We start from the raw sequence: 13,000 nt of genomic DNA, 5'->3' as shown, positions 1-13,000 counted from the left end.
GGAAGCACTCGATTCTTATAAAAAGTGAATTACACAAGTAGTTCTTTCAGAAGCGCTGTTAAAGTTGAAAAAGCCAGCAAGTGGGCAATGATAAAGATGGAACTGATAGAGCAGTACAGTCGACGTCCGATTTCCCGGACGCCCGAAATTCCGGACATGCCTGATTTCCCGGACTCATCTGTGGCACCGTCAAGTTCCCCGTAGAGTCAGTGTATTAAAAAGTCCGAAATTCCGGACGCTTATAGCCTTCGCCATCCGATTTCCCGGACTTTTTACTGTTAACCGCCGACCCAAAGTCGCCACTGACGCCGTCATTTTGGTTGTTTTCATTTTCATATCCTTGAACCCACCATACTCGCATCGCAGGTATGCTAGCCACCATATCGCAGGTGTGGCCAGCAGCACCGCCGCACGGCGCCGCGGCCGCCGTAACCTCGAAACCGCACGTGTCAATCCGTTGCCAGCCGTAGCTTAGCCAACCCAAACCTCACTGTGTTCGTTCACGTGTTGTTTTGTCAGCTGTGCCAGCTCTGCGGTTGTGTCTGCGGTTGATCGTTTGCTGCTGCGCGCTACCTTCTTTGATCACGTTTCCCGACCTTCAGCATCCACCGAGTTCCTAGCTGTTTTGTACTGCGCTTTTCGTCGAGCGGATTCGCCGTTTACAGCAATGGCACCGACTGCTCCTTCATCTTCGTCCGCGCCTTCGTAGCGCACAAAGCCACCTCGTAGGCTCACGATGACGAACTGCCATCCGCGGACGTTGCCTTCGACGATCTGCGTGCTGGCGGCGTGTTGATTCCAGCCGAGATAACCCTTGAGGGCTTCGCCGACGCTGACAAAGACCTCGAGCTATGTGCGGAGTTGACCGATGACGAAATCATTCATCAAGTTACGGAGGATTCCGATGACTCCGACACCGAGAACGAAGAGCCAGCTCCTACACAGCCAACGAGCTCGGAGTTGACGCGAGCACTGATGACACTGTCATTGGTGTACAGCGGCAACATGACGTTGACTGAAATTGAGGCAGACATAATCGCGGGCAAGCGGACTGTGCAAAAGAAAATAAGCGACTTCTTTGCGCCCAAGTGCTGACCTATGAGGTAGTGCCGGCCACGTCGTATTTTTTTTATAAACGGCTCTTTTCAGAGCCACCTAAACGATGCATTGGCTGAATTGCTATGGGAATCTTGTATTCCAGCTGTGACCCTCTCCGTCAGCGAAAAATACCTATCAAAAAAGTGCGTTTTCACGTGCATTCGTTTTTCCGGACTGCCCGATTTTCCGGACGTTTTCGCGGTCCCTTGAGGGTCCGGGAAATCGGATGTCGACTGTATAACGTTTTTCCGCATAACCTGCACCTTCAACAACGAACTGCAGAAAATATTCAGAAAAGATCCCCGCTTATTGCCAGGAAGCTAGCTTCCTTTCATAGCTGTGAAGCACTGCCGTAAAGCCACCTTGCATGTCAGAATTTGCAATTTTCGTTTGGACTTTAGGTTCAAATTTTCTGTATTTTTTACATGGGTAAGACGCAAGAACATACGAGACAAGGTCACTTTCAAGCAGACTGTTCGGGCAACATCTTCTCACTAACAGGGGCAGCATTCCAAACAGAATAGAGGTCCTTTACTTGTTCCAAAAAAAAGAAACCTCATAGCAAACTAACCCGCAATTTTTTGTTTGATAATATTGCTACGATTTGGTCTTTTTTTGTTAGTACAGCAACAGTCCCCCAGTGCTGTATTTGGAACGAAGAAAGAAATTTGTGTGCTTTCGTTATTTTGTGAGTTATGATAGAGGCCAAACGCTGTGTCAAATTCCTTTTTCTCAATATTTCTCCAGGTGCGTGACACGGCATTTCAGACGTTTGTGATCATCTACACGCACGTTGGCGAGCGGGTACGATTGGACCTGGGAAAGAAGTATGGCATTCCACCTGCCAAGTGAGTATCAGTCATCTTTGCTGCTACGGAACTACAGTGAACTGGGCAATCTTGAACAGTTCCTTTAGGGTATTACGGTATCATTATTATTATTATTACCTTGGTACTACAATCAAGTTTGAGGAGAGCTGCATTACTTCATTAAAGGAGTGGTGACAGAAAATTTCTGAACCTCTGTTTTTTGCTCTTAATCAATGTCTACTGACTCGAGACTCATTTGCCCCAATGAAACTCATTTGCCCCAGCGCGAGACGAATGTTTAATTATATGCTCGTATGTTACGACTGGAGGCAGTTTCGATTTCAAAGAGCACTCGGTGGCCCTGTGACATAGCCAGCCTACTTGATCAGGTGACCGCGAGAGCCAGTGATGTCACTGGCCAGCTTCTGCCATGTTGTCAGCGCTGCTGTTTCATCTGCTATGTTGAGCAGGTGTTGAGCGTTGCGAGTGCTTGTTTCCTTGATCGTCAAACTACGCTGCTTATCTAGTACGGCGATGGACGAAAGAGCTGGGAGGAGTGTAAAAATCAGTAAGAAAAGCTCGATTCACTTTGCGAATCTCGCCGGTAGCTGCGATTTTGTTCTTGTCGTCGTCGTTCAACTGAGGCGACGTTTTCCGCCAGGCTTGGAGTAGCCGCAGCATTAGACGTGCTGAAACATTTTCGCTCCGATCATTCGTAAAGTAGCAGGATGAGAAGTGACGAAGGAAGCAGTGAAATCACAACGTTGGCGCTCTGTAACAGTGTTTATGCGTAACATGCAAGTGATGTGATGTACGCTTTACTTACTCGTATTTATATCGGGCAACGCCGCGTTCTCAAGGCATACCAATCCCACATATGCACGTCGGAGGGCCGAAGCAGTTATTTGTCCACTACGCAATATCATCCAGGAAGCAGAGAGCTTTAGTTCGTCTGTAGACTTCCTAACGTTTGCGGGTACCTGGTTACCGGAGCTGTTGACGGCTGCAGCAGTAGCAGCAACTGCATAGCCCGTAGCGACATCTTGTGGCATTTTGTCCAACTACAATAATTGTTTTTTCTATTTTTTCCGTCGCGTTGTTGTTCTTGGCGGGAGAAAAAGCAGTGAGAATACATACTGTGAGTTGCTAATTATCTCACTGCTAATGCTTTACACAGAATCAATAAGCGGGTAAGTCGCTGTGATGTTATATTGTAGGTCTCTGGTTAGGCTATGCATCATCAGGTGTCACTACCAGCGTTGTCCGTCTCGTACACGCCTCCGGTAACCTGACCAGAACTCGTGACGTATGTGGTGCCCGCTCGATGACCTCATCGTCTTTTGCTTCAATACCGATTCGGCACTTTCACGAACTTCAAAACTCAATTAAAATACTTTTTAGGCTGATATTGTACAGATGGCACCTATATGCACCCATTAGTGTGATTCAACAGTCAAATTGTGTCCGAATTTTTGTGTCACCACTCCTTTAAGAAAGCCCCAAGGGCGTGCTGATGTAAAAGACTGCTGCACGTCATCCAAGGACCGCTTTCCACTTCAGCTTTTTCAGTGAGATGACAGCTTTTACTAATGCTGCTGCTAGCACTAATGAATATTTGCCATCATAGTGCACTGATGAGTAGTGGCGTAAGAGGTCCTACAGCAGTTTGGGAGTTTCGTGCAGAGTACTTGTTACCATTAAAAAAAAGGCATTTCCTTATGCTGGCGTGCAGCTGCAGGCATTGCATTGAATCATAGCTCAGCATCCGACCGTAACATTCAGGAAACGCTGATAAACATAGTGACTCTTGATAACTAAGCTTGAGCAGTGGTAGCAATTAGTATTATACTTCAGATTATTTTACACCCATATTTGTCATGTAAGAGTGCAAGTTTGAAATTGAATGTTAAAATTATCACTAGAAATGCTACTGCATCATCTAAACGTCGTACGTTGTCATCTGATTTTTACCTCTTTTACCTGTGGTAGCCTTGTATAGCAGGCCATGCCCTCTTTCAACCAATGTGCATCATAATGTGTGCAACAGAGAGCCACAGAATGTGGCAGCCTGCGGGTCAACCATGTCTGGTGTGAGCTGGCAGTGATAGAATGTGCATGTAACCAAAGGCTTGGCAGAATGGCTGGTTTGGCAGGTTGCTAGGTTGCCAATAGTTTCTACATGACAGCTGTACATATCTACATGACAGCTGCTATTGTACTGATATGTGACAGCTTGTCGGCACTGTTTGTGGACCAATTCATTAGCCTTTCAGCCAGCCAGAAAGCATCCTGCAATACGGTGGTCGTATGTGTTGTATTCACCAACTGTGTTGGCTGTTACTGTGTATCTGGAGCATGAAAATGTTGTTGGGCAACATTTCGTTGGAGCTTACAGTAGCCAGAAAGAAATGCAGCCCCACAGAAAGAGTGAAAGAGTGCTCTTTGCAAAAGTTACACAACCATGAAAGTAACTTAGATGAATTGAACATCTGAGCACTGAAGTTTGTCTGAGTACTCCCCCCCCCTTTCCTATGAAAATGGGAGAGCTTCTGCACAGACCTTGCTGGTGAAGTGAAGTGTTGTGCTTTGGCAAATGTTGGGGGTCTACCGTGCTGTATAGGACAAAGCCAGCACCACATTAGCAGAATAATTGCACTCAGGCTGGTCTACAAACCTATAGCAAAGTATGCGACTGGGCTAGCTGGTGTTGATCCATCATCTGCTAACCCTTGTCTCCAATATTGGCCTGCATATTGTGATGCATTTATCATGTGCAGTTTTATGGCAGTTAACTTGTGGGTAGTGTACTTGCTGGCGTAGTAGAACTCTCTGAGGCTTTGTTATGCATGTGCCATGCCATGCATGAACTATGTAGTTTACTAGTTAAGTGATTATGTATAATTGGTGGTTCGTTTTCTTGGACATCAGCTACACCAGAACATAGTGACTGAAGCTTGATGCGAGCTCCAGAGCTGTGGGCAAGGATTATTTTGCATTTTAGATATGATGATAATATTACTTTCGTTTCATTCTTATTCAGCTTTTGTTTATTATTTCTGCTGTTAGTGGTTTCTCGTTTTGAGACTTTGTATGTCTGAAACATAATTCGGTGCTTATTGTGCACCAAATTTTTATATTGCTTACAAGCAAGAATGTGATAGTGGAAAGAAGGGTTAAAAAGAAAACTTATTTATTCCTCCAGTGTGCAGTTCCATTCACTTGGGAAATAAATGCATATGCAGTCAACCTTGTCTATGTTAACAAAATATTCAACTCCTTAATAACTAATCCTCCCATTGTCTGGTTTTTTTCTCAGCCATTATAGAACAAACTGTTAATTTTTGGTTGTGCAAGAAGGGTTAAAAAACATGGTTGATCCCTCCGTAGCAGTGATCCTTCCAATAGGGAATCGTACATTGGCGTTGGCAGGGGGTGCAAAAGGGGCACTTGCCCCCCTCAAGCCACAACAGCACTTTTCCCCCGCACAAGCTACATCAGAGCTGCCCCCCGCCCCCCACTTCCTCAGCCGCTATGCAACACGGGTTTGCACCCCCCAAGACCAAATCCCGCCAACGCCCATGGAATGGTATGACCCGAAAGTGAAGCGCGTCCTCACAGAAGTAGTTCAATGTTTATTGTACGTTGATGTACGAGAGTTTGCCCAATATCTATTGGTGTGTGGCAGCTATAGCACCGTTTGATGTGGATGCACCCGTGTCAACACCTTGTGGCAGATCTGCATCCCAATGACTAATGTCCATGATTATGATAGAACCTTTGTCATAGCTGTAGTAAACATACACCTGGCCACAATATATGCCGAAGCCTGCCCCAAGATTGCATCAACATGCACATAATAAACACTGGTACTTGATTTGCATTCTTTCAGAATGTTGTCATTTGAGAAGAGAAACGGCAAGGTGTGCGCTCCCCAGTAATAGGGTAACCTACACCTGTGCTCATGTATACACTACCACAGAGCGCTTCAGGAACACGAGAGGCAGAGTTCGTAGCTTGAGCCGTGAACGCGCGAAGGCGTTTCACTTCTTGCTGTTGTGTCTCTTGATGCACCAAAGCCCCCACTTGCATGATATTCACCCGTCGACGTCGTTGCTTTTCTGTGGCACTTATTGTAGGCGTTTTATTAGTCTGTGCCACCTCCTCAGGACCTACCATACCATATCGCACTCGAAGCAGTAGGTGGTGGAAAAACAAGATTGGTCCATTTGGAAGCTGCCTTATGCTGGCAAGGAGGCGTCACAAGCTGACTCGAAAAGCAGATTATGTAACTCTGTCGTCACCAAATCAAATCACTGTGCACGCCGCATTTCACCGACCATAAAGTTTCCTACAATACTGCAGCAAACGCTTCCGCTGCACTGAGACTATTGAAGTTGGCACTCGTTAGTCTCATGATGCATTACTTCACTTTACTGCTCCCAGATGGCGACACCACCCAACCAACCAAGAACACTGTGAGAGAAAAGTGTGAGAGATAAAAGACATGTTTTTGAAGCCTCCTGCATCTGTGACTGTAGCGCAGTGGGTAGAGCGCCCAGCAGCAATTGTCTTGGACCAAGGTTTGACTCCCGTCAGCGGAACTTTTAACAGCGAAGCCGTTTAGCAAATCGTTCCTTGTCCGGCGAACCAAAAAACTATCATCATCATAAGCGGGTATGTGCCACAGAAATTGGGTAAATCGCACTACTTCCCACTGGTCCACTAACAAGGAAGAAGGCAACAGTTAGCTTAACAGTAGGGAACGGTAAAGGCAACGGCGGCTACGAGAAGAGCCCGAAGAGATGGAAGGGCTACGCCAACGACGACGTGCCTGCAGATCTATGAGAGGTGCGAATGCTTGGTTTCAGTGCAAGGTTCTGTCTCTGCAGTTAAAACATCCGTATCGTGTCTGTGACTGTCTGTTGTTTAACTCAAACCTCTCTGCGCTGAGAATCAACATTGAAACAACCTAGCATCACCTAGCTAAAGCCTAGGAACGACCTAGAAGCAACCTAGAAACAACCTGCATCACCTAGCTAATGCCTAGAAACAACCTAGAAGCAACCAGATATGTCTTAAAGGGACCGACAACTACCCAGAATATGAACTGAGTTGACTCCGCTGATGTAAAGATTGTCCATTGCACTGACTCAAACCAACCCTATTTTTTTTGTGAGAGTTGGATTTATATTTTTTATTTCTTAATTGAAAGTCGAGAAAAATGACCTGTGGCGCCTCTGGCAGCAAAAACATGGCCACGTGACTGTTGATTGCTGTACGTGGTCGACGATTTTATTGTTAGTATTGAAATATTGTACGTTTCTTTATATTAAAAGGTACTACTCCATAATAATGTACATATAGGCCTGCGTTAGTAGTATGTATTAAAGTGGCGCTGCCTTCGCGTGACGTAATGATCCCATGCTCATCAGCGCGTCTTGAGCAACTTTTCAGCGTGCTCATGCAACTGTGCACGCAGTTTCTAGGTCGCTAAGATTTTGGAGCGACATAGTTTTGCTACCTACACTTTGCCTCAGAAATGACGCGCGCTGCTATTCGGTGCGGCCGTGCGTATGCACAGTTACGTTTTCAATTACTTGGCTTGGCTCGTGTATCGAGAGAGTAACGACGCCGGGACAAGCCATCCATGACACAGGCGCAGGCAACCTTGGGCGCAGGCGCACACAACGCTGTACAAATACCGGGAAGGTGTATAAAGCCACACATCTAATTGTAACAGCTTGCTATTTTCAAAACTGGTTGGAAAGCTTAAAATAAAGGTGGTTAAGCATAGTTACAGTAACTACTGCGAAAGCAGAACGACAGCTTTCACAAGGGCTAGCGGCATCGCTATCAATTCTCAGCGTTGCTGGAGCTGGCCTCCATGCGTGTTTGGAGCCTTTCAGATCGAAAAATACTGCTTTTAAAATAACTACGTGCTTTTCGGATAAACCGCTGCAGCTGCAAACGCTATGAAGGGTGAGCTTCCTGTCGTGCCGTAAAAAACTGTGTCGAGAAAAATCAGTTGTCGGTCCCTTTAAGAATCGCCCAGTTTCTCTGTTTGAAGCCTGGCGCAACTTAGTGCAAGCTTCACCATTTCTTTTTCCCTTCTAGTTTGTGCACATAGGTTTGCGAGAAGCTTACCCTACGAGTGCGACCGGGAAGGGACATGACGTTGCTCCACTGCTTCTGCTCATAAAGACACTACGGCCGGTTTCATTGACTCTCACACAGTGCAGAAAAGGCACTCTGGTCAGGTTGTCAACAAACACTGGTTCATTAGCTAAAGATGCAGCACAGTGCGACGATCACGGAGTTGCGGGTCGTACAGGGTAACTTCACAAGACCGATTGAGTACGCTTGCCGGTGGCGCTATGGCTGTCACATGAAGGGAGTAGCCTAGCACACGGACTAGAAGCCACCTGCAAAGGCAGCATGTGACTCCCTCGTTGCAGGCCTGAGAGCATCTCTCGTGGTGAGCAATTGCCAGACAGCAGCTAGCTCGTGTGGAGAGGGGGCTGTCACTGGCGGCCAATGAGGACTGGCTTAGCACAGTGGCATGTGCTAGCGTGTTGTACGTGAGTGGCGCCCAGACATATGCGCGCCGGGAAGGGGCGACGCATGGTATGCACCGGTCAAAAAGGCCTGGTGTCATCGCCACGGCTGCCATGTTGCCGTTAATGGCGGTTCCCAGCGCTCTACCCATGCGGAGCAAGCACATGCACTAGCTGGGGAACGAGGTGCCAAAGGGGAGGGCTTTCTCGATTCCCACAAGTTTTTCTTTGCCAGGGGCAAGGCCTCTCTGTCCCGACGTGGGAGCGGCCCGCTGCACGCTAATCGCGCGCACCGAAGGACTAAAATAAAGTTGTTCATCCATCCATCCATCTGATTGTGTACCTTTTACGGGCGTCATTTCTGTGACGGAAATACATCAGTCAAGTCTTGGTGGACCCTGGCATAAGACAATTTCATGTTAAAGTCATCACAGAAATATTGACAAATGCTCTCTTGGTGTGGACCTCACATACCTATCTCACAAAGGAATAAAATATGCAGCATATAAAAAGACACCATTAGGCCATTATGCTCACTACACACACGCTACTGCTGTGCCAGAACCGAGCCAGGCTAAGGATCCAGAGTGGTTGAAATTACCACATCCTCAAACAACAGGCTGTCATTTTCAGATTCTGAGCACGGTTCATATTTGGCGACAGAGGCGCCACAGCTTCATTCAGTAGTTGAAGGTCCCATGCGAGCAACCATCTCAAAGAAGTCATGTGGCTGTGCTCCAGGAAGCAGTGCTTTCATTTACTTTTGACAAGACAGTGCAAAGAGAACAGCAATAAGGGTGGATAGGCTTGTTGATGGTGGGTCATTTCTTAAACGGGTACTGATGCCATTTTTTGAAGGTAAGGTGAGTTTACTCTGCCATATGAATCTCCTGGATACAGAAACAGCTCTGAGCAACTGTGAAGTTCAACAAATGCTGTTAATATATTTGGCCCTCGTGCCACTAGACCCCACTAATCATCATCATCATCATTAGTTTGATATTAAAGTCAGTTTTCTCATGGCGCACCTACCAATATCGACACTGGCTTGATGTCAGGCTACAGTACCAATTCTGGTGACTTCACGCAACACTATGGCTAATTGTGGTGACATCAGGTGCCAAAACCTCCAAAATGGCCGCTTATGTGTGACCAAAGCATTCATAATGGCCGCTTGTGCATCATGAATGCAGCCTTGGTGCGAAGCGGCCGTGGAAACGTCGCGATACCTTGTGCGAGCACGTAACGAGAAGCTCGTACCGTGTTGTGACGTCAGGGTACAGTAGGAACTGAAACTAGCTTTTAAAAACATGCTGTAATTACTTTTTCAGGTTGCACTCGCGCTTAGCTGTACATTTTCTAGGCTGTTGAGGGCTTGGCCTTTTATATGACACAAAAAAAAAAAAACAACAGAAAATTTTCGCGTTAGTACCTCTTTAAGCTTTGTTGTAGCGTGGCGAAGGACATGGACACCAGAAAGAAATGTACGACTACACACAACACTAGAGAACAACAGATGAATGCGATGCGAGAGAGGCAAGGGCCTTGCTGGGGAAGCACACCTATGGAAAGCAGGTGCTCAGTCGCAAGAACAGCGAGTGGCAGAAGAAAAAAAAAATGTGTAGGACATTGAGAGTCGCAGCCTTACACGTGGTGTGAATATCTCAGCAGAGAATCCCTGCTGCAGTGATGTGCAAACGCTGGCAGTCGACTCTTTGTGGACACCCATGATGCTGCATTCTGCAGCCATTAACAAAATGTAATACTCCACAAACCCAGAGAGAGGAGGAAACTAAGCTTCTGGAAATAGTCAACAGATGGCGGAACCATTTTGGTGCTTGCTAGCTTTACATTACAGTGGACATACAAGTGGAGAATGCGCAAGTATGTAAGTGACACTGAAAGGGCCGAGGAAGGAGCTGAACAAGTTCTAGTGACACCATGTATCACATTAGTGAGGCAAATGTGGCGATCTTTACGGAAAAAAGTAGTTGCTTACATTGCATGCTGCTATCATTTGGCTGTGTGCAATGAGGGTGTACTGCAAGTACTTCATGGAGTAAAATTAGGTATTTGTTAATGCTATGCAGGGGGACACAGCTAAGTCCCCTTGACTTCACCTTGCACAACACACCTTCAGCAACAAATGCATCCTTAAACCATCCTTAAAGGGGAACTCCGGTGCATTTTTGACCATATTGAGATAATGCTGTTTCCAAATAGTATTAACAGTCCTGTAAAAGCAAGGGTGGTTCATTTTGCTGAGAGACTCATCAATAATTTTAAATAAGCAATAAACGATGAGTCGTAACTGAAACAGGGAGCTGAGCTCCGCCATGTTGGGCATGCGATGACGTCACGAAGGACGCTACACGCTGCCATGGCTGGCCAGGTTGTAAACATAGCACACGCGCTTCTTCTATCATGCGAAAAGCAAGCTGGCGATGTCATACGACGCTGAATTAAACTGTGGCAACCCGTCTCATCTTACCAGTGACGAGTTCAGCGATGATTGCAGCTACTATATGAGCGCGGAAGCAACGTCTTTTGATTTCAACCCGCAGGCGCGTGAAGTAGCTGACGTGCCCCGCATCGATCTCCTCGTTGCTCAGTATTGTGCGTACTTACTGTAAGATCAGATGTCAACGACGACTAACACGCAATGCAGCTAACAAAGCCGAACAACTTTGCTCGCGTCGTCGCCGCCTCGTAGCAGAAAGTGCGTGCTGCAACTGTCTGCTAGGCGAGGCGGGGTCGGAAAAAAGTAGACACGTTACGTCATATACACAGGGTGGCCCGCGTTAACAGGCGTGATTCCGGAATTGGCTACCAATTTTAAAATTCGTTTTTGAAAAAACTAAATGACTTACAGTTGTGTAATTTGGCACATATCATCACGGTACCGAAGATAACATGTGCTGAAAGTTTAATTGAAATCGGTGAATATCGAAAAACTCCCGGATTTCCCCTTTAACCACAGTGGTGTACTTGGCAAGAAAGGTTGCAGAGGAATGTATTATGGCACTTGCTTTGTCAAATTGCACTGTCTTGCGAGTTGTAGGTAGAACAATCTTCCTCTTGTTGCAAGCCTCTCGAACGTCCTGCACCTCTGTGCGAGTGGCAAAACATGTGCACGTAGTCGATAAAGATCCACTATAAATGTTGCATCGTCGTAAACTGTTGCGCATGAAAGACGTAGACAGGGAACACAAAAAGACACACACGGAGCGCACACATTGCATCGTGCTTGGCTTAGCATGCCTAAGCTGACTGAGAGGTGTTAAAGGATGTCAGCAGCTGATGTTTCTTGTACACGTGGTTTCCTGTACTCCTAAAGTGCTCACTTTGTTTCCCAGCAAGAAATTGAAGCTTACTCATGCAGTTGAGTCTAGGAGGGCATTTCCTGTGATTTGAAAAAAGGTATGGGATCACATTGGCAGTGTCTATAAAATTTCAATTTCAACGGCCATATAATTAACTTTGTTAATTAAATAAGTTGATTAGAATATTTAGCAATGTGGCCAATTAAAATACATGAAAGGCTTAACGACGTCTGCCATTCCCACTAACTCAGTTTTTAAAAAATTGCGTTTTCCCCTTAAGTGCTCTATTTTCAGGATTTTTTAGCAGTCATTGGAGAAACACTGTGCGTGTACTTGAACTAGTTGATGTGCCAGTGCTGCTGCTTGCACATTGTATGCACGCATAGCAGAATTGCATTGCGCGTGGTCGCCATCATCACGAAGGGGTGCCTCTTCTCTTTTTCGTTTATTCCTTTGTGTATCTAGGCTGCAAGCACTGTTCAACAAGTTCGACGAAGTGAAGAGCTCTGGGCAGCTTCTACCAACCGCAACACTCGACCTCGGTGAGTAGTGTAACTCTGAATTTTGTAGGCGTAGACTGCGGGACCTCCTTAGAGGTATAGGCCATGTTTGCTGAAACCTGTGTTCTGTGGCGGCGAATCCTAGGTCATCGTTTGGCCTGGCTCATCTGGCTGCCAAAGAAAGGTGGTGACTGAATTCCTCACCGATCTGCAGCTTTTTCACTTTTTTTAGGCTTTCAATAGTTACTGGTTGGTTCATGCCAGCCTTTGTCACTTTGGCCCTCACTGGCTTCATGGAATATCATGGTCACTTAGGGCATCTTCATTAAATCGCACCAGTGTGTACCGGGCCTGTTGCATCGTTTTGTCGAATCATCGTAGTGCCTGGGCACCCTGGTGCACACTAGTGCGATTTGTTGAAGATGGCATTAGTGTTTTATACTCGGGGAGAGGAGGTGGGGGTGTCTTTTCTAATGATTTACAGCGCGTACGACAAGTGCCGGAAATGATATGCTCCGCAGCTCCTGCAACTCTTTCAAACAGGTGTGCGTATGATCCATGTGTTCTTTAGGTTCTTTTGTAATACTTTACTAGTTCTGAATAAAAACTATGTGTTTGTGGGCCGAGTTTTATGAAACAGGCTGGTTTCATACCTTTGGTGCACTCAGATGCTGTATCAGTTAATGTTTTTGTAAAGGTTCTCGTATGCACGAAAA

General features: G+C 46.2%; 1 protein-coding gene across 5 annotated transcripts in view; it reads left to right on the top strand.

Annotated features, from left to right (window-relative positions):
• LOC119393546 (CLIP-associating protein 1-A) overlaps positions 1–13,000 on the top strand; it is a 154,308-nt gene that overhangs the window by 20,094 nt on the left and 121,214 nt on the right. For all 5 annotated transcript variants that reach the window (XM_037660631.1, XM_037660629.1, XM_037660630.1 and 2 more), the window contains exons 8-9: positions 1,846–1,946; positions 12,250–12,326. In XM_037660631.1, coding sequence (XP_037516559.1) covers positions 1,846–1,946; positions 12,250–12,326 — 178 coding nt within the window. The remainder of the gene's footprint in view (positions 1–1,845; positions 1,947–12,249; positions 12,327–13,000) is intronic.

Source organism: Rhipicephalus sanguineus, chromosome 5 (genome assembly GCF_013339695.2).
Source record: "Rhipicephalus sanguineus isolate Rsan-2018 chromosome 5, BIME_Rsan_1.4, whole genome shotgun sequence".
NCBI classification, from domain to species: domain Eukaryota; kingdom Metazoa; phylum Arthropoda; class Arachnida; order Ixodida; family Ixodidae; genus Rhipicephalus; species Rhipicephalus sanguineus.
This window is presented reverse-complemented; position numbering and strand designations above follow the sequence as displayed.